Source organism: Podarcis tiliguerta (genome assembly GCF_965153285.1).
Source record: "Podarcis tiliguerta genome assembly, chromosome: 8".
In the NCBI taxonomy this organism is placed as follows: domain Eukaryota; kingdom Metazoa; phylum Chordata; class Lepidosauria; order Squamata; family Lacertidae; genus Podarcis; species Podarcis tiliguerta.
Genome location: NC_139541.1, coordinates 59,500,751 through 59,521,371, shown reverse-complemented (window position 1 = coordinate 59,521,371; position 20,621 = coordinate 59,500,751). Strand labels below are relative to the sequence as shown.

Here is a 20,621-nt window from a genome sequence, read left to right as displayed (position 1 = left end):
TAACTTGGAATTTAAGTCCCAGTGAAACCAAGCAAGTTTACAGTTCTATACACACATATATCTGAGTCTTCAACTAGCCCTCATCTGTGGATAGGATTTTACTGTAAATGTGGTTAAGCTCAGACTCCAGTACCCTATGTGCATTAGTTTGGGGGTAAACTCAACTGAAGAAAATGAGGCTTGCATGTGAGTAAACATGCTTTGAATTGGGCTGTACAGCTCAGGTAACTGTTCCTGGATTGGGAGCTGTGCTTTAGTTTCCTAACCCTCCAGTCAAAGCCAAGCCCCACCTCCGTTCTTGAATAAGCATTATTTTGCAGATGTAATCCCTGGATGTATTGAGAGACAACTGTGTTGCAATCTTCCTTTCATCATTTCTTACCCTGGCCTCTCATCTACAGGGTGTTTGAAAGTAGTCTCAAATCATATACGGATCAATATCCTTGCTTTTTCAAAAATAGGGAGAAAAAGATGCCAAACACCCTAAAACAGCCCTACCCAGACTGGGTGCGGCATAAAATATCTGTCTCTCCCCCCCCCCCCCGTAAATGGTAGTGAATAAACTGGGTGAGATGGGATGGAATGCGTGGGAAGATGAAAAGCTTCCAGAAAAGTTTACCATTGTTAATATTGTTTTAAATTTATGTCGTGTAAGGTTGCCTCCAAAATTTTGGCTGAGAGATGTAACATAAATATATTTTAAAAATATATATATTTAGGTGTGTGAGAGAAAGAGAGAGAGAAAGTGTGTCCTCTTAACTTGTTTGATGTTGTCTTCCTGCATCAATATAACCAAGAAACCCATCGTGGGGAAATATTAATTGAAAATGGTCTGGACGACTAAAAGGGATGCAATCCTCCAGTGGTTAACCACAAGAGGTTCATGTTTAATAGCTTTTTCAGAGCAGCTGGTTGCTTGACTCTTGGAACGAAGCAACTCAGGGGCGTATCTCCAAGGTGGAGGGTGCCTACATTTGCTATATGACAGGCCTAAGTGGTACTATTTTTTTTTTAATGGACACAAGTAATATTTGTCTATTTGTGCTATGTTTTAAAAATAACTTGCACGTGGGCAGTAAAAATTAGTCATGCTGTAGGACAGCCAGATTATAAAACTTGCAAAAAGCAGGGGGAGGGGAGAGAGAGAGAGAGAAAGTTCATGCTATTTCATCTGTTGCACATCAGAGCCTGGGCTGCTCCCTCTTCTTGCTCATGAGATTCTGCAAAGTGCCTTGTATACTGGGGGCACTACGCAGAATCAGAATTGTAGAATGGGAAGGCTTCCCATCATCTAGCCCAACCCCTTTCAAACCAGGAATCACAGCTAACAAATCCCTGACAGCTGACCATCCAACCTTTGTTTAAAACCCTCCAGTGAAGGAGTGTCCACCACGTTCTGACATCGTCTGTTCCATCTGACAGTTCTCCCCTGTGTTTAGTGGGAATAATCTCCTTTCTTGTAATTTGAATCCATTGGTTTGGGTCCTACGTCCTGCAATACGGGAAGAATTTAGTTTTCTGCTGTTTGCAAAGTGAATTGCAATTTGGGTTGTCAAGAATCATTGCGTAGTAATTTCTGTAAAAACATGAACTTTCAGTCCCACCTTAACCACATTAATATGCACAAGTGGGACACGTGAAAATGACTGTTTTTTTATTCATTAAAAATATTTATATACCCCTATTCACTGAGAGTTCATTAGCAGATATCCTTTTCAAAAATCTGGTCTGGGTGAGGCTCACCTAAGGGGCGTAATTTAGCAGATTTAGGCTTTGCATATACACCATTCTCACACAGAATCCTGGGAACTGCAGTTTGCTTAGGGTGCTGGGAATTTAGATCAGTGAGGGGTAAACTACAGTTTCCAGGATTCTTTGGGGGAAGCCAGGTGCTTTAAATGTATGATGTATATGTAGCCCCAGAACCCTGGGCAATACATGTCTACCCAGAGGTAAATAGCCTGATTTCAACAAGACTTACTCTCAGGTAAGTGTGTACAGGTCAGGCATCCAGCCCTAGACATGCTATACAACACTTGTGCACGTAATAGGGCGCCAGATCTTAGCCACTGGAGAAATGAAACTAGAAATTGTAGGAAAAGAAAGGGGGCAGAATAGGTCAATGAAAATAGGCGTTGCAGGCTTGTGTGTCTGTGTGCATGAAATAATATTCATGATGAAGAAAGTCTTTAAACCTTTCTTGTCTTAAAAGATGACAGGAGAAACAGGACAAAGCATGTGTCATGTTTTGAACACTTGAAAGAGCACACATGTTCAGAATTATTAATATTGGGTGGGTGGAGGTGCTCAAACACAGAATATTGAAATAGGTGGAGAACTAATAAGGACATCATATTAGTGGATTTAACTACAGAAGCACAAACATCACAAGCAAAACTCAGCATTAACTGGCCCTTTAAAACAGAGTTATTGACAGGTAAAACATCAGTATTCTTTATATGGAAACATTTATGTGTGGGGACGTAGATGGTAAACTGTCAACAAAATACTAATCTACTCTATTAGTCCCCTAATCCTTTCAAAAGAGCACTTTATCCTAGCAGCCATCCCAATGCCTTGTGGCAGGAAGTTCCAGAGACTTAATTGCACAGCTCATTAATCTATGCCTTCTGTCTGTATTGAAGTTAAACTTGCTCCCTGTCCATTTCAGCTGCACATTAAAAAGAGGCAATGTGTGACTTCACTATCTCAACTGCACCTTTGAACTTGTAAGCCTTTATCTTGTCTTCCCAAATCCCAGACCTGGGAACTGCCTCTAGATAGCCCTTTCATGCTATCAGTATGTGGGCTCTCATCTGGACAATTCCTGCTTCTAGGCACTGGTCCACATACACATATCCTCTCCTGATTCAGGTGGAGTGGAGAGCAAGTGAGGTGGGAGCCACCTGCATAAATTGAAGACTCCATGCTCCAAATGCAAAGGGCACAGTGCTTGCACCTTCAAACCCACAGAGAGCACTGCTGGGGCGGCGGCAGCAGCACTGAGCACTACTGAGAGGTTGAGCAGAATTAGTAGGGTAGCACTCCTCTTCTCTCCCAGTTAAAGTAACCAGTCTAGGTGGCCAGTGCTCCAGACCAGAGAATCCAGGTGCATTTGCAATTGATAGCATTTGATTATGCAGGGCCACCTCCTCCATGGCTGCAACTGCTTGCACAATCCTTTTTACTACTGTTGCTTCAGGCAGATTAAACAACAGCTGTTTCACATCACACAATTGGAAGATGTACAAAGGCTGCTAGTGAAACATCTCCCATTGTATAGAACAATGAAACTGGCATGTTGGGTGTATGTGCAATATCCGTACCTGTGCATGCCAGATTCCCACAGTCATCCCAGCTCCCGCCTCCCCCCGCCCACCAAAAGTGTGGGCGGACCATAAGAATAAAGCATTCCTCTCATACAGGTGTGCACATCAAATGTGTGTATCAGAAGGCAGAATGCACAGGCACATAAACCATCACATATACAGGGTTGCATGCATCCCACGGTGTCTCTTGCATGAGCAGAAGAGATTTCCACTCATGCAATGAGAATTCGCCTTCCTTTCTTGCTCCCTCCAGTCACCTGCACACCCTCAAACTCTGCTCTGGGAGGCTGGGGAACCCTCCAGGGCGTATTTTGGGGGCTGCACCAAGAGGAGAGGAAGCTACAGTTCAGTTCCACGACTGGAAGTTCTGCTCATGCATTGTTGGATTCTGCCCACTGTATTTCTGGCCATTTGGACCAGCATTAGGAAACTGGGGGCGGGTGGGGAGAAGCCATGCTTGAGCATCTTATTGAGGTGGATTTCCAAGGCTGCATGCACACCAGACATTTTAAAACACAAAGCACCCCTCTGCCAAATCGTGGAAATTGTAGTTAGTTAAGGGTGCTGGAAATTAAAGCTCTATGAGGGGTAAACCAGGATTTTGGGTGGGTGGGTGCTTTAAATGTATGGTGTGGACGCAGACCAAGCAACCTTAAAATAGAGTGTATCAGACGGTGTAAAAAGTGCTGCTTAGTGTTCACTTAAATGAAATGGAAAGATAGTGTGTTTCGTTATTTAGATGCGGCCCAGCACCAAGGTCCTCTGGGCAGCATCCCATTGCAGTGAAAACACAAGAAAGGCAACAAACAAAAAACAGGCATAAATAAAGCCCACTAATTGAAACACAGAGAGCAAGGAGATGAAACCACAGAGCCTGATCACTGGGGGGGGGGGCATCCAGCTTATTCATCCTTGGCTTGAGAAAAGGGTTTTCTTTTAGGAAAGGTCAGGTGTATATCTCACGTACTCCACATGCAGACGGTCCCTGCCAGCATCTCCAAGGAGGGCTGGGGAAGACGTAGGGAGCTGCCCCCTGTTAGTGGTGTCACTTTAGTTGTATAACTTTAGCTATGATTTTATAGATTTTGGAATCTGTCTCTTGTATTTTCCCATGTCTTGCCTTGCAGTGGCGTAGCGTGGGTTGTCAGCACCCGGGGCAAGGCAAGTAAATTGCCCCCCCTAACCTGTGGATTTGCGCCCCCTAACCCTAGCCCCCAGATGTTGCGCCCGGTGCAGCTGGCCCCCCCTGCACCCCCCATGCTACGCCACTGTTGCCTTGCTTTTCTGGTACAGCCTTCCCCAACCTGTTGCCCTCCAGAGATTATGTGCTGCAACACTCATCAGCCTCCAGATATTGGCCAGGCTGCCAGGGCCCAACAGGAACTGTAACCCCAAATATTTGGGGAGCACCAGTAGTGCCTTTAAGGAGTTATACTTGATATGCCCCCTGATGAGCAAAGACCAGGTGAAGGGGGTGGGAAGGCACATGGGCTAAGCACACACCCCACCATGGACGAGCGCCACAGCCATGCCTCTCACTGCTGACACACATGGCAGAAACACTTTCCCGCCATCCAAAGGTTTGGATGTTGTGGGGAAAGGTGCTCTCAGAGTACTGAAATCTGTGGGGAGAGTTCCTTCATGGGTCCCTCTGTAGGTGAACAAGATGCTTTGACTCAGTATGAGGCAAGTTTCTCTGTTCCTCTGTTCTCTTATTCATTCACATTGCCCCACACTTGCCCTCAATGATATCCTCATTCAGATTGGCTACTTAGCACCGTGGTGTCATCCTGTTCACTACGTCGTCCCTGTTGGGGTGGGATCAGCCAGGATGTGATGAAAACGAGCAGCACCTGGGATAAAATGACACTGACGCCACAACAGCAGCCCAGGACCAAAGTGGAGTGGGAGAAAAGTTGAGTATTTCACACCATCTCAGAAAATACTCTGTCCACGAGAACTGCTAGTTTCACCTCCCAAAAATGAAAACTGGGAATGATGAGCATGTAGCTGCACAATCTCAAGTACACCCAGCATGCGTTGCTTTTCTCATTTTGCTTTCTGAGAAGCTTAGGAAAACTGACAGCGATCTCCATTTTCCAGTTAAGAGCAGGTTATAAATATTTGCTGCTGTGCAAGAAATCTGAGGGATGACAGGCTATATATGCAGAGCAAGCAGGACGAACATCTGGGGCATGGCTGCTTGCTCCTATTCACCCTCTGCTCTCTGCGGCTGCTTGTTTTGCAGCAATCTGCTTAAAGCGGTGCCAAGCCCCGTCATTGGAGTGGCTCACCTCTCTGTAAAATATTTACCCACTTTCTAAAAAAATACTTTTATTGAACCATCATTGGGGAGGGAGTTGAGGTGGAGGATTGGTTTATGCTGCAGCACGAGGAGAATAGCAGGCATGAAATATTTGAGCCCTGCCTTGGGTTTCCCATCAGTGGTTTTGAAGATGGCAAATACACAAATATGTGCAGGGAGCCAGTGTGGTGTAGTGGTTAGAGGGCTGGACTACAGCCTGGGAGAATCATAGAATCATAGAGTTGGAAGAGACCACAAGGGCCATCGAGTCCAACCCCCTGCCAAGCAGGAAACACCATCAGAGCACTCCTGACATATGGTTGTCAAGCCTCTGCTTAAAGACCTCCAAAGAAGGAGACTCCACCACACTCCTTGGCAGCAAATTCCACTGTCAGACAGCTCTTACTGTCAGGAAGTTCTTCCTAATGTTTAGGTGGAATCTTCTTTCTTGTAGTTTGGATCCATTGCTCCGTGTCCGCTTCTCTGGAGCAGCAGAAAACAACCTTTCTCCCTCCTCTATGTGACATCCTTTTATATATTTGAACATGGCTATCATATCACCCCTTAACCTCCTCTTCTCCAGGCTAAACATGCCCAGCTCCCTTAGCCGTTCCTCATAAGAGACCAGGGTTCAAATCTGCCCTTGACCACGAAGCCCCCTGGGTGACCTTGGGCCAGTCACTGTTTCTAGCCCAATATTGTAGAGTTCCTGTGAGGACGAAATGGAGAGAGGGAGAACCGTGTCTGCCACTTGTGAGTTCATTGAGGGAAAGATGGGATATAAATGTGAGATACACACCCACACACTAGACTCTTAAAGCTTCAAACAACTCTCCAGACAAGTTTGTGCTAGATCCTAGAAGGATGCCATTAATCACCATAACCATATATTTATGCCGATGACTAACATAACAGAAATATTAAAGTCTTAAAGCAAAACAAAATGTTTTGCTCTATGTCTTTACTTGCTATATCTCTCTTATGTTAGTCACTGTAATAAATACCATGTGGGTAATATATATATATGTAGCCACAGGCTGGCATAAATCACAGAACTGGGAACAATGTCCTGCAGATCACTTTGTGCCCCCACAGGCTAACCAGTTCACACTTTGTACATTAGATGTGTCTGTTGCGTGTAAGTGACATGTCTCCTAGTGAAAGGCATAATGTGTGAGGGGCAGAAGTGTGTGCAGTGGTAACTCAAGAGAACAGGTACAGAGTGTGCTCAGGGGAGCCACCCTTAGTCACGGCTGCCTGGCATGGTATTGTTACAGAAATGCCCCCCTAAATTGTTTGCCGTCTCGGGCAAATGTCTGCTATCAGGGTGGTGCCTACTCCTTAACCCAACCCCGTAATTACAATGCCATGCCAAGAAATCCTGAATCCCATCAGGATTTTGAAAATTGATTTTATTTGCATAGTTTATCATATTTTGAACAATTTGTTCTAGTTTGGCTAGTTGGGTGGGAGCAGGTGAGCAAGGAGCTATGCAGGCCACTCTTTAGACTACTGGATATCATGGTCAGATGCCCGCTTCAACCTTGGAGGTTTCAGGTATACCTTTGCAGCCCTAAAGCCTAGAAACTCGTGCTTTTTGAAAGAAAGAAAATTGCTGAGGTTCTCAGAAGGGTGAAACCTGGGCATCTTTTCCCGCCCTCCTCCTGCAAGGTAGTGACAGGCCTTCTACAAGGCCCTGTCTATGATAGAAGCAATTCTGTGACTTACCACAACAACCAGCTCCATTCTTGAACTGCTCTGCAGCTTGGAAACTTCCACATCCCCAACACTTAACCTCCCCAACACATCATCTTGTCATTTAAACCCCGGGCTCTGTGTCCTGCGATCCCCAGTGGATACCGTAAAAGATAGCCCTCCTCCTTCTTTCTGACATTCTTTTAAATATTTCATAGTTATCAACATGCCCCTTCCCAAATTCCACCCTCTCCCCGGGCTGAACAGACTGATTTCTTCCACGTTTCCTCCTAGGACAATATCTTCCAACCCTTTTAATCATCCTCCTTTGAGCGTTTTCCAATTTGTCTTAAGACTTGGCAATCTCAAAGTGGACACACAAGATCTCTCACAGGGAGTCTTGCCGAAGCTGAGTGAAATGGCTGTTTATCATAGCCAGAGGTTGGCTTTATTTTAAAATTTTCATGTAATAATATTCATATACTGCTTAGCATTAGTGAATCATCTCATAGAGGTTTACAAGATTAAAAATGGCAAAACTGATTCATAGGGGGAAAGGGGGGGGAACCCTCATATTATTGCATTTATTAAACTTATACTGTACTGTACTCTTCTTCTTAAAGGAGCCCTATACAGGGCAATTGTGTTAGCGCTAATGGTCAGGAGAAGGCTGATCAAACAGGTGCCCCCCCCCTTTTCATAATAAATTTTATTGAGTTTTCCATATTTAATTACATTTCATAACACAGATCTATATCATAAAGCATTGCTCCAACAAGAGCATTGACTTCCACCCTCCCTCTTTCTGACTTCCCAACATCTTTTAACAAACTCTTCGTATTTCTATAGACACTTTTTTACCTTATATCTTCTTCTTCTTATTTTAAAATCACCTCCTTATATGTAAATTGGTTCCATATTTTCTCATTACAAAGCATTTAATTATTCAAATTAAGCTCAAAATAGTCCTTCAATGTCTTTTGTGCCTTTTCCAGTATTAGTTGACTGTCCAGTAATCTATCATTCACCCTCCACCTAAATATAGTCTCTTCTTTCCCTTTCAATTCCATTATTGACACATTATGGTCTGAAATAGTTTTAGGAAGAATTTCTGTTTTTGTTACTCTCATTGCCAACTCACAATGGAAATGCCCAATGGTTGGTTATGATGATTAAGTTCATGCTAATCAGCAGATTGCCCTTTCAACCATAGATGTCTTTATAAGGAGATTAGACAAAATCATAGAGGCTATCGACTAAGCATGGTGACTATGTTGTACCTCTGCTGTTGGAGGCAGTATGTATGCTTCGGAATACCAGTTGCATTTCCCAAACATATTCTGCATCCTGATTCAGATTCCAGCGTCCCAGGCCTTCAGCCTTCTCCACAGGGCAGGTGGGGTGGGGAAGGCGCCCTAGAGAAGGTTGGGGAATTTTATAGCAGAAGGACCTCAAGCTAAGAGTGGTGAATGACGGGGAGTCATTGCGGAGGCTGCTCAGGTTCTGTGATCCTTGCGGAGGGAGAGAAAGATGAGTTTAATACTTTGGATGTTCCTCCAGGCAATAGAACTGGAGCAGGCCATACGTCACAAGTGCACGTGCAAGAGTGACAACTTGGGAGGGTTTCTTCAGGAACCTGAGGAGAGATTGGCAGCAGCGCAACACTCTGTATGCCGGGGGGACTTGGAGAGGAGGGGATTCTCCTCCTCCCCGATTCCCTTTTCTGCCCCACCATGGCCTGGAGTTGCCCTCTGGCCGACCTCAAAACAACGTGGTGGGGGATGCTAGAACAAAGCCCTTGGGAGCAGGGTGTCAACAGCTCCTCCTGTCTGTGCAGCATCAAGCAATGCACTGGATTTCATGGAGGAAAAGGCTATACATGGCTACTAGCTTGGATGGCCATGTTGCACCTCATTGTTAGAGGAAGTAAGCCTCTCTGGATACAAGACAGTAATCAAAGTACTGGACTGAACATGGATTAGAATCTACCGTAAATCTGAGGCGACTAGTAGAGTAGAAATAAAAGTGCTCAGAATGAGAAGAAAAAGTAGTATTGGTCTGATAGTGGGCAGGCTGGCTTACCATAACTGATGTCCCTCCCTGTAAGGTAAAGGGACCCCTGACCATTAGGTCCAGTCGTGGCCGACTCTGGGGTTGCGGTGCTCATCTCGCTTTATTGGCCGAGGGAGCCGGTGAGCAGCTTCTGGGTCATGTGGCCAGCATGACTAAGCCGCTTCTGGCGAACCAGAACAGCGCACGGAAATGCCGTTTACCTTCCTGCCAGAGTGGTACCTATTTATCTACTTGCACTTTGACGTGCTTTTGAACTGCTAGGTTGGCAGGAGCAGAGACCGAGCAATGGGAGCTCACCCCGTCGCAGGGATCTGAACCGCCGACCTTCTGATCGGCAAGCCCTAGGCTCTGTGGTTTAACCCACAGCGCCACCCGCGTCCTGTCCCTCCCTGAGGAACCCCCATATAAGTTTCCAAAGAGCTGCATATTCCACGGAGCACAGCTTGAAAATCACAGTGTTCTGGTTGATCCAGGAAGGGAGTATAACAACATTCAAATAAGATTAATTTGCATAATTTAGACAGGATGCAGACATCAGCCTTTCCTGATGCAGAATCCACATGACTTTAGTGCAGGGGTTTGATGTCTGGGTTTTGTGGCCCAAGAAGGCACCCTTCCTGCTTCATGCCGGCTCCTTTTTCCTAGCTTGCACTACAATGTGCAAACTTGTTCCTCGCCTGGAGTAAATTCATGAGCCCTCTAGGGGTTATGTGGAGCAGGGCTGTCTCACCTGGGGATTTAATCTCAAACTTTGTTAGCAATGCTGATCAATCCATTGACCTGCGAGGAGGAACCTTGCAGTAAAGGGAGTGTTCCAGAAAGTCCCAAGTTTATTGAGATGGCAAATTTACAGGGCTAATTTTGTTCATATTTCTAATTGTAGTGCATTCATACTTACACAAGCACGCTTCTTTGGGGGTTGGGGAGCAGCCCCATGTGTAGCTTCTTAGTCTTTGGTTGGGATGAGTGGAAATCTTTTAATATTCTTCATAGCCTCAAATGGGTCATGTTGTTCTCTAGACCCAAAGTTCTTAGCAATCTTTATTCTGGGATTTTCTGTGCGTCAGGTTTCTGGGTTGGGAAATATCTTCCCATCCACTGAGTTAGTAAACCCCTCTCTAGCTGGTTTATGAAACAGATGGCTGCACCTTAACACATAGTTGTTTCCCTGTGGTCACCATTGGCTCCTATGGACCGTTTGTCTGTGGTGTCCATTATCCTTGCATTCTAGCTGATGTCATTGGTTTCTTCACTGGCAGTGCAGCAACTCTTAACCTCTTTCCCTTTGGCCTAATTAAAGAAAAAACCCCACAGACTTGCCAATTCATACTCTCACTCTGTTTCTTTAATGCTATAATCATTTTTCATGTGTCAACATCATTCCAGACCAACCCCCGCTGATGATGCAGGAAACTTGCTGCTGTTGCATCCCTGCTAGGTGGCCTTCCAGCCTCTGCTTAAAAACCTCCAAGGAAGGTAGGAGAGCCCACCACCTTCCCTGGCTGCCTGCTCCACTCTCAAGCATGTCATGCCACCAGGAAGTTCTTCCTCCTAACATTTAGTCAAAATCCCCTTTCATGTAATAGGAACCCATTGCTTCCTGGTCCTCCTGCCCTCTGGAGCAACCGAAAAGAAATCTGCTCCATCGTTTTTGTGTAACAACCCTTCAGATATTTAGATGAGGACCTGGCTGGCTTCAAGCTAGCAGGTTCTAATTCACCACTGTTGTATTTATTAGAACCCACTGACTGGAGGCAGACAAAAAATGGTGACTCAATGGGAAAGAGCCAGTTAGATACTGCACCACATGAGTGATGTGTACTTGGGGTGACCTGCATATGTACATCTATGTGTGAGTTCCTAGAGGTCAGGGATTCAAATGAGACACTCTAAAGCTAGCCAGTAGAGCTGCCCAAAGACTGAGGTTGCTGTGACCTGTTTATTGTGCATTATCGTCCTGATTTGTTTGCCCAAATGTTTTTGGAGAAGTTAGATGATGTCTGCTATTTATTATTTGCAGGGAGGTTATATGACATTGCATCAATCTAGTGTTACCTTGCCAGTGCATTTTCCTGTCACTTTCCTTATTGCAAAAATTTCAGTTTTGGAAAGAGAAGTGGGTTTGTTCCGCAAGACTGCCAAATCCCCATTTTATTTGTGCAACCTGAATTGGCCTGATATGTGATTAAATCCCATCTGAAAACAGGGACAGTGACTTGAGTGAAAGGCAACTGGTGAAAACTCAGAATTAAGAGACAAGGGTATCTCCGAGTATCGGTGAAAATAACATACGAGATGGAAATTGCTTTGCAAAAATATTAGAAGAAATTTGCAAACTGATGTGGAAATGTGGAAGAGAAAGTAAGACTGGAAAAATGAAAATTGAAATTGACCTCTGCCCATTCCTAGTCCCAGAGCTGAGCTGACCATCTTTCTGTGGCCACTTCAAGACTGCCACTACTTGACAACAGTCAAGTATGACAGCATGATGAATTCATATGCCAGTAAATTTAATGTTGATTTTAGTGTTCTGATACAACAAGCCACTTCCAAAACAAACAAACAAACAAACAACATTTTTGTGGTAAGAAAATTGATGGGAAAATGTCCTGGAAAGTGTGGGATAATGACAACATCATAAGTCCTTCTTATGAACAAATCAGAATGGATGCTCAAGAAACAGCAATGTGTAATAACCTCAGTGCAATTTCTGTGCAAACACATCAGGATGAATGCTCATCTGGAAGCACCCTTCATTTCAGCAGTCATAGATGCTGTGTATTTGTGTGTGTGTCAGAAACTTCTGCTGTTCTGCTGCAGATCACCCAGTTGATCTTGATCTGCCCCTGTACTGTTTCAGATGTTTGCAGGAAAAGTGGGTATTCCCTGCTTCTCCATAAGGAACTAGCGTGAGACAAGCCTTCCATAACTCCAGAGAACTGCTGTGAAAGATCAGGCTGAAATCCATTTAGTCCAGAAAACACTTTCCAGAGGCTCACTAGTAAGACATGAAGATGATGTCCTCCTTGTTTGTCCCCGGTACACTGCTTCTCTCTGTGAAGTGGTAGTCAGCAACTTGGATGGCTTCAAAAGAGTGTCAGACAAATTCATGGAGGATAAGGCTATGATTCTGTGATCTCTAGTTTGCTTAAGCCAGCACCTTCACCCCCCAACCTTAGACATTTTCACACTAGGAAGGGAAAACCCCATCCCTATACACTTAAAAAGCGAAGTAGAAATATGACGGCACGGTGGATGTTGGAGGCACAGAGAAATAAGATGAAATTGCCGTTGTCATTTTGCTCAGCCTTTTCTGGTTACACAGGGAAATTGTTTTTCTTGCAGATTAAAAATAAATAAATCATTGTTACATTAAAAAAAAAGACCAGAAAGGGGGGGGGGACAAGCTGAGTGCTAACAACCGTAATGATTTTTGCTTTAATTAGAACATAACAGGCTTTTTATTAAATACCGCTGAATAAGAAATGCTTTACCAGCCGGGTACACAATGTGGGGTTTTGTGCATTCATTACATGCCACTGTTTGCTTGTTTCTGCATGTGTGCCAAGCGAGCAAGAGATAATATGTAGAAAATGTGCTCCAGCAATATATTTATTTTTTATTACAAGGCTGGAAAATTTGGCTGTAATCACAATGTTGGGGTTTGTCTTTTGGTTCAAATCCTTGTCAAAATTTGCAATTTTGTAGAAAATCAACCCGCCCATTATTTCATCAGATGAGGCTGTGATCCATTATCACATGTCTCGAGGATTTATTTACTTTTTGGCACAGTCTTTGTTTAAAGAACTGTATGTTTAGCGAGCACAGGGATAAGTGCCTGTTTGGCTTCTCTGCCATTTCTGTGTGTTTTTAAACATTTGCTATTTTTAGACTAAGTAAGTTCTCAACAGGAGGGATTCTGTCAATTTCTTTTTTCTCTTTGTTTCTCATTTTTCCAGCCTTAAGTTCAGTTCTTCAACTTTCAGCACCAGTTTTGGGATTATTATTCTTTTAATTCTCATGAAAATGTGTCCTAATTTTAGTGCACAGTACTGCAAGAAATTGTTGTGAATATAATGAATTTTATATATTCTTTTCATGAACAGTTTATGTACAATTTCCCCAATGGGGTTTTAGCTGTGTTTTTTCTACACTTTCTGTTGCATGCCATTTAGAGAGCAGTTTGATCAAGCAGTTTATAAATCTTTTATTTATTTCAGAGAATTTATATGCTGCTTAGTTGTAAAAAGAAAACCTGCAAAGAGGATATTAAATTTATACTGATATAATATATACTGGTTTATATATTGTATTGATTAACAAATGTATTATATAATTACACTCGCATGACCCCTCTGAGACTTTGGTGGATGGAAACGGTGGAATCCTCCTATGTTTTTGCCAAGTCTCTCTCCCCCCTCCCCACATTCCATGGTAGTAGAAAGAGATCTGTCCCAATTGAGTTTCACAGCATTTATATCAAGAGAAAACACGGCTCTCACTTCTGACCAAATCTGGGATGCCTTTTGCCTAGGCTGCTGTAAAAGGGCTGAGATTCCTATTTATGCTGTACTTCCAGCCAAGGCTCCCAGAAAATGTGAACAGAGAGACGGAGCCTTAATTGGCAGTGTGCAGAATTAATTCCCTCGAAGTCACGTTTATTTTGGTGTAGGATTGCATCATTCTTCCCTTCCTTGCTCATCTCCACCTACACGTTAGAAGCGTTGTCCAAAAGAGCTGCTGCTACACTTTCCCTAAGGAGATGGAAGCCAATTCTTGAAGGGATTTGGGGGTGGGAACGGGGTCAGAGGCAGGCACACGGGAAATTAACTGAGGATGACTACAGCCTAGTGGAGCTGCTGCCTGTCGGACTCCAGTGAACCAGCCACTTTTTGCTGGTGGGTTGAGCAGCTGAGGAAAAGCTTGATGGTCAACTGACTTAGGTGCCTGGGTGGCTCACATTAGAAGCCAGATAGCAAAACTGAAGAGTTTGCAAATTTACTCCTTGACCATTGGGAGTTCAGCGACACCTGGAGGTTCTCCACCTTGCGCATCCTTAGTCTTCTCCAATTTTAACAGCCACATCAGGGCAGGCAGCTGATCCTTGACAATGATGGGAATTGAGACACGGTGCAATCCTCTTCCTAGTTTTATAAAATGTTGGAGGGTTTGCGAAGTAGGTGGGTTCTGCAGTCCCCACACAGGAGCATTTCAGCAGGTGAATTATTACAATTGCATTTTTATAACTTTTGATATTTATGTTGTATCGCTATTATGTTATGTATTGGCATTTAAGTTCTATGCCCTGTGGTCTTTTGACAAAGAACACTATACAAATTCAATAAAATAAATACATAAATGACTGCAGAAGAGGTTGCAGTCTGTGCATGCGCAAGGAGAGAGGCTTGAAACTTGCTGTCCCAGCCAATTTATAGCCCCGACATTCCGAGTACAGATGTGGAGAAAGTACAAAGCGAGTTGGATTCACTTTTGAAAAGTGTTCGTCTCACTACAGCTCCATCTTCTCTGTTGCCGATTGCTGATGGTTGAAATCTCCCTTCCTGCCCATCCCTGTTCCTCCCTTTGTCAAGCAAGCCTAGCTGAGGACTTTTATTTTAAAGGGTGGATAAATATCTGCCAGGGATGAATGATGTATAATTAATTAATTCTGTTTCTGCATAAGCAGGAGGAGGCAGGCGATGTCATGAGAGCACTGCACTCTGAGCAGGTCTCCAAAATGAGAGACGAACCAAGGGAGAAGGCGGTCTGTATCGCTTTAGTCACAATCTTGCACTCTTTTAAAAAGCCAGCCTTGCAAATTAGAATTGCTGACTCTGGACTCCAGAGGCTTTTTTTTTTTTTTTTTTTTTAAGAAAAGGTTACGACTGTTGCCTCCCTAGTAGCCGAGGTGCCTGAAAGATGGCTGCCTTTCAAGCCAGAGAGGCATTTATTGCAGCAACAGCAGACCAAAGCTAGGAAGAATGGGACCTCTCCATTACTGACCTCTGAGCAAGCTTGTAAACAAGAAGACCTGCCTGGCTGCGAGTCCCCGGGGTATATTATTCCCCATCTCTTTAGTACAGCGCTGTAATTATAGATCTGGTTGGAGCGGATCCATATTCCCATTGCACAAATTGATACTTACACTGAGTCAGTGAGTATTTAACACAATCTGTTTAGCAATGGAGTAATTGAACTGCGAGGCAGCCGTGGAAGGCTGGAGAGGTGGAGCTGCCAGCAACTTGCTTAAAGGCCTTGTAACAGAAAAGTCAGTTCCAGGCCTTGCAATGAGCCCGGCAGAGTCTATTGTAGATCACTGTCACAACTTCCCCCAGTTCCTAGTTATGGTGCCTGTACTCTCAGCTCTTCATACAGGCTGCTGGCCTGCACATTCTTGACCTTGTACCTAATACAGTGGTACCTTGGGTTACATGCGCTTCAGGTTAAATACGCTTCAGGTTACACACTCCGCTAACCCAGAAATAGTGTTTCAGGTTAAGAACTTTGCTGCAGGATAAGAACAGAAATTGTCCTCTGGTGGCGTGGCGGCAGCTTTAGCCATTAGCTAAAGTGGTGCTTCAGGTTAAGAACAGTTTCAGGTTAAGTACGGACCTCCGGAACGAATTAAGTACTTAACCTGAGGTACCACTGTACTGGAGCATCTTCTAATCAACAGCAATACCTACTTGGACCCTGCTAGACTTTCCAAACTGAAATGCACTTTCATAGCAATCTGTAATTTTGTAATCTCATCCCCACCTCAGACATGGGATTTCATAATCTTCCATGTTTTTGTTCAGTTAGCTTTTATCGGTTGGCCCGTGGCCATGACAAAACTCCTCACCTTTTGAAAAAAATTCACAGATCTTTGCTACCAAAAAGCCTGAGTTTTATGGGAGGTAAGGAAACAGTGCCTTTTGAAGGTTTCTTTCATGGGTTCTGTGCTTTGTAACAAGACGCCCTTGGCAGGAGTTTGGTGAAGCAATAGAGCGGAAGGGGCGTAGCTCAGTGGCAAAGCATCTGCTTAACATGCAGAACATCCCAGGTTCAATCCCTGCATCTCCAGTTAGGGTTGTGAGGGAACCTGGCCTGAAGCCCAAGGCAGCTGCTGCCAGTCAGCAGCACCAAGGTAGATGGATCAATGCTCTGACTCTCTATAAGGCTGGTTCCTATGTGCAGCTTGCTTGCTACCCCCTTGTGAGTTATTTCTTCCATGCAGGCTCAAACAAGACAAGGCATAGTTGTGGGTAAAGCAAGGACTTCTTGGTAGTGGAGGGAAGGTGGAGGTCTCACTACAAGGCTAGAACTACCACACTCCACAACTTCCTTCTTGCTGTCTGTATTTTCCCTTGAATTTAAGACTGAAAAATGAGAAACCAAAATCATCAGATCCACCCATCCTTGGTTCAGAGTTAAGGAATTTGAACATCAGACTGTCAGGAAGTAAGCTATAGAATGGGAAGCCCTTTGCCCTCTTTGTGCTTAAAATTCAGCCTTTGTCTAAAAGAAAATGCTACTTCTTTAAATTTGTCAGGTATTGGAGGGTACGTCGCATTCCTCGGTTGTTTAATTCTCTGAGAGTTTCCCAAGACAGAATGGAGACTACGACCATCTGGTGCCTTATACTGGGTTCCTTTAAAATTCCCCGCACCACAAAATATAGTGGTGGTTATTTACTGCTGAAACATGAGAAAATGTGGCTTCTTAGAGATCCAAAATGTTTGTAGTTATAATATAATAAACTATTGTACTTGAGCTATAGTCTTTTGCAGGATCTGACACCAAGGGGGAATCTACACATGTATAAAAAAACACTGTGAAAATGCTTTTTAAAAAAGTTTTGAAAAAATAGATTGAATTTGTCATAGCTCACCATCGCCATCTAGTGTCACATTTGCATATTGCACTTTACGGATGCAATAAGGAAGTGATCACTGTACAGCACTTCCGCTTCTGCTGGGTAACAGACAAAATCCTGGACATTTTCTATTAAATTGAAAATTCCTGCCGGGCACCAATTTAACCTCCCCCCCCCCCAACATTACCGGAATTTTCTGATATATATGGCGACCCTACTTATTTAAAACAACAAATGAATTTGTTACAAGTCTTTCCTCATTTTACAGTTAAGGAGACTGAAATGTAAGATCAATGATCAAGGCAGCAAATAGAAAACTGAAGCTATGTTTTCTCACCCAAACCATGTGCAAACCATTGCACCACACCACACCACACCACCACACAAACTTGCCACCGAATTATTTGTCCTCCACAGAGCTACAATTCTCAGAGTTCCCTAGGAAGATTGTTACACCACTCTGAGAATTGTAGTCCTGTGAGGGGAACAGGGCCTCCTACCTACTCTCAGTGCCCTTAACAAACAAACCACAGTCCCCATGATTCTTTGGTGAAAGCCATGGCTCTTTAAAGTGGTATGATACTGCTTTAAATTGTATGGTCGGCGGTTCGAATCCCCGCGGCGGGTTGAGCTCCCGTCTTTCAGTCCCAGCTCCTGCCCACCTAGCAGTTCGAAAGCACCTCCGGGTGCAAGTAGATAAATAGGGACTGCTTTATAGCGGGAAGGTAAACGGCGTTTCCGTGTGCTGCGCTGGTGCCGGCTTGCCAGAGCAGCTTCGTCACGCTGGCCACGTGACCCGGAAGTGTCTCCGGACAGCGCTGGCCCCCGGCCTCTTAAGTGAGATGGGCGCACAACCCTAGAGTCGGACACGACTGGCCCGTACAGGCAGGGGTACCTTACTGCTTTAAATGCATGGTGCAGATGGGGCCTCTGTCTCAAGATTTAGCCACCTACAACTTGAAGAGATTTGGGTGAGGGGTGTTAAAGGGCTTAATTGCGAGTTGTCCTGTTTCCATTCAAAACTGAGCACTGTTCCATATGTAACGCAACTCTCTTCATCTCCCTCTCATGCATATTTTGCTGCAGTAACTCTGTATAAAATTACCTAATCAGCAAAACAAAGGAAAAACTTAAAAGAGAGTTTACTGCCCCAGGGCTAAGCCCCAACAGCAGTCCCTTTCTTTAAAATGATATTTATAATGCTTAATTAAGGAGAGTGTAGAATCAAGGTGTGTGTGTGTGTGTGTGTGATAAAGCACTCTGGGCCATGTGGAAGGCTGTGAGCTTTTCCTCTGCCCTCACCACGCCTGCAAGGCACCAGTTATCGCAAAGTTCCACATACTTTGTTACGACTTGCCTAATTAGAGGGGTGTGTGTGTCAATGAATCTGGGTGGTTGGGGGTTTTTTTTGCTGCAGGTACAGCAGATTTTTTAAAACAGTTTTGCTTTTGGGGCGCAGACTCTCATTTGCTTTCCTTTGTGCAACGCAGGCGATTCTCATCTGTTTGGCAAAATGGGGTCTCTGGTGTTGTGGTGCTTCAGGGGGAGCAGAACATGTTTTCTTTGTGAGGGGCAAAAATCCCGACAGTTCGGTTCTCGCCTCTTGCGTGCGTCTGCGTTTCTCCAGTGAACTTGTGTGTTTGCGTGACAACTTTGGGCCAAATTCATTACAGTGTCAGAATCCCTTCTCAGGTTTGTTACTGTGAGTGTTAGTGGTTGTGGGGAAGCCATTAAGTGGTCACAGAGGAGCTCCCTACAAATTGTCCAGTGCAAAGTTTGGGGGGAAAGCACACTGCAACACCCCGACACCCCTCCAAGTGTGTGTGTGTGCATTGTACCCTAATGGAAGGATATGTTTTGGTTCTTTGTTTCTCGTTTTTGCAATCTTAAATACAGTTCTCCACATTCTGCAGCAATTTGCAAAAAAAGAAAAAAAAGTGTTTTAAATCCCCATGAAAATCCGCCAGCATTTTAGTGAGAATTTCTCCTAATAAACACATTTTTATAACCAATTCCCCTTAACATAATGCATTTTCTGAGTGTTAGCTTCACTAATACCTTCATTTTTATGCACACGTTCTTCTACTGTGTGCATTTTTGTAAGCGTTGGTTGGAGAACTGCATTGCAGAATGCGGATAAACGCATATTTCGAAAAACATCTGCATTATGCATACTGTTTGGGAAAGTGCAAATTTGATAGATTTGGCTTCGGATGTGAACTGAATAGAATTTCTCCTCCATCCCTACTTGAAAGTCAGACTTAAAGGGATTTCTAACCTACATGATTTTACTTAGAACTCAAAAGTTAGGGTCAAGCCTTTGGAAGTTGTTCTTCTTGGATGGCGGGAATTGCAGCTGTTATGGGAGTTGTGGTGTTGCAGCCACATATTGCTTGTGGGCTTCTCATTGGGAATCTGGTTGGACACTGTGAAAAAAGAATATCAGACTAGATGGGCCTTTAGCTGTTCTAATGACTAACAGCAATGCTAGGGAACAGATACTTTTGCCAGAATTGTGGCAGAAAGTATGAGTTAACTTCCTCCTGTTAGCGCTGTCCCAATCCTGCTCATCTGCTCCCCGGCTCCCATTTTTCTAGAAAAATAGCAGTTTAGGATTATTAGGGGCCTAATCCAGATCCCCCTCTAGTTTCTACTGTATTCATTTGCCATTAATGCAATGCTTTTCTTTTGCAAGCTGTGTTATAATCTTCATTGCGTTTGCCCTCCAAACAACCCTACGATTTAGGTGACTGTTGTTGCCATTTTGCAGATAAGAACAGCCTGAGGACTTGGTTTAAATGCGAGCCCTGATTTAAATGTGACCCTGCGGCGTGAGTAAAAAAAGGTATCCGTGCAAAGCAACATGTGCCTGGCATCGCATCTAAACCAAGTTGCTGGCTGCTGCAATCATGTACAAAGTTGGCACACTAGTAGAACACCTGCCTGGGGATGGGCTAATCTCTCGGTTTCAGTTTCTCATTCTTCCAATCTTAACCTTAGTTCTCCACATTTCCACGTCACTTTGTGATTTATATTTTTAAGTCTTCATGTAAATTCACTGGCATTTCAGTGCAAATTTCTTTTACACGTCTGTATACAATTCCATCTAATATACACATTTTTGCAAAGCGATTTCGCCTAATATAACCCATTTTTATGCACATTATCCTAGTAATGCGTATCTTTTTATGCACACTCTGTCTTAATAATGTGCATCTTTTACACGTTACTTGGGTGGAGAACAGATTGCAAAATTTGGAGGAGTGTGGATTTCAAAAGATGGCTGTGTGTTTTGGAAACTGCAAATTAGGTAGGTTTGCCTTTAAATGTGAACTGAATTGAATTTTCACCTCATAGCTTA

The 20,621-nt window shown here is 43.9% G+C and overlaps 1 protein-coding gene across 4 annotated transcripts in view; it reads left to right on the top strand.

Moving 5' to 3' along the window:
• Positions 1–20,621, top strand: part of TFAP2E (transcription factor AP-2 epsilon) — a 72,117-nt gene that overhangs the window by 23,231 nt on the left and 28,265 nt on the right. For 2 of the 4 annotated variants that reach the window (XM_083453305.1, XM_083453306.1), the window contains exon 4: positions 10,789–10,878. The exons of the other annotated variants lie outside the window; for them this stretch is intronic. In XM_083453305.1, coding sequence (XP_083309431.1) covers positions 10,789–10,878 — 90 coding nt within the window. The remainder of the gene's footprint in view (positions 1–10,788; positions 10,879–20,621) is intronic. 4 annotated transcript variants of the gene reach the window in all.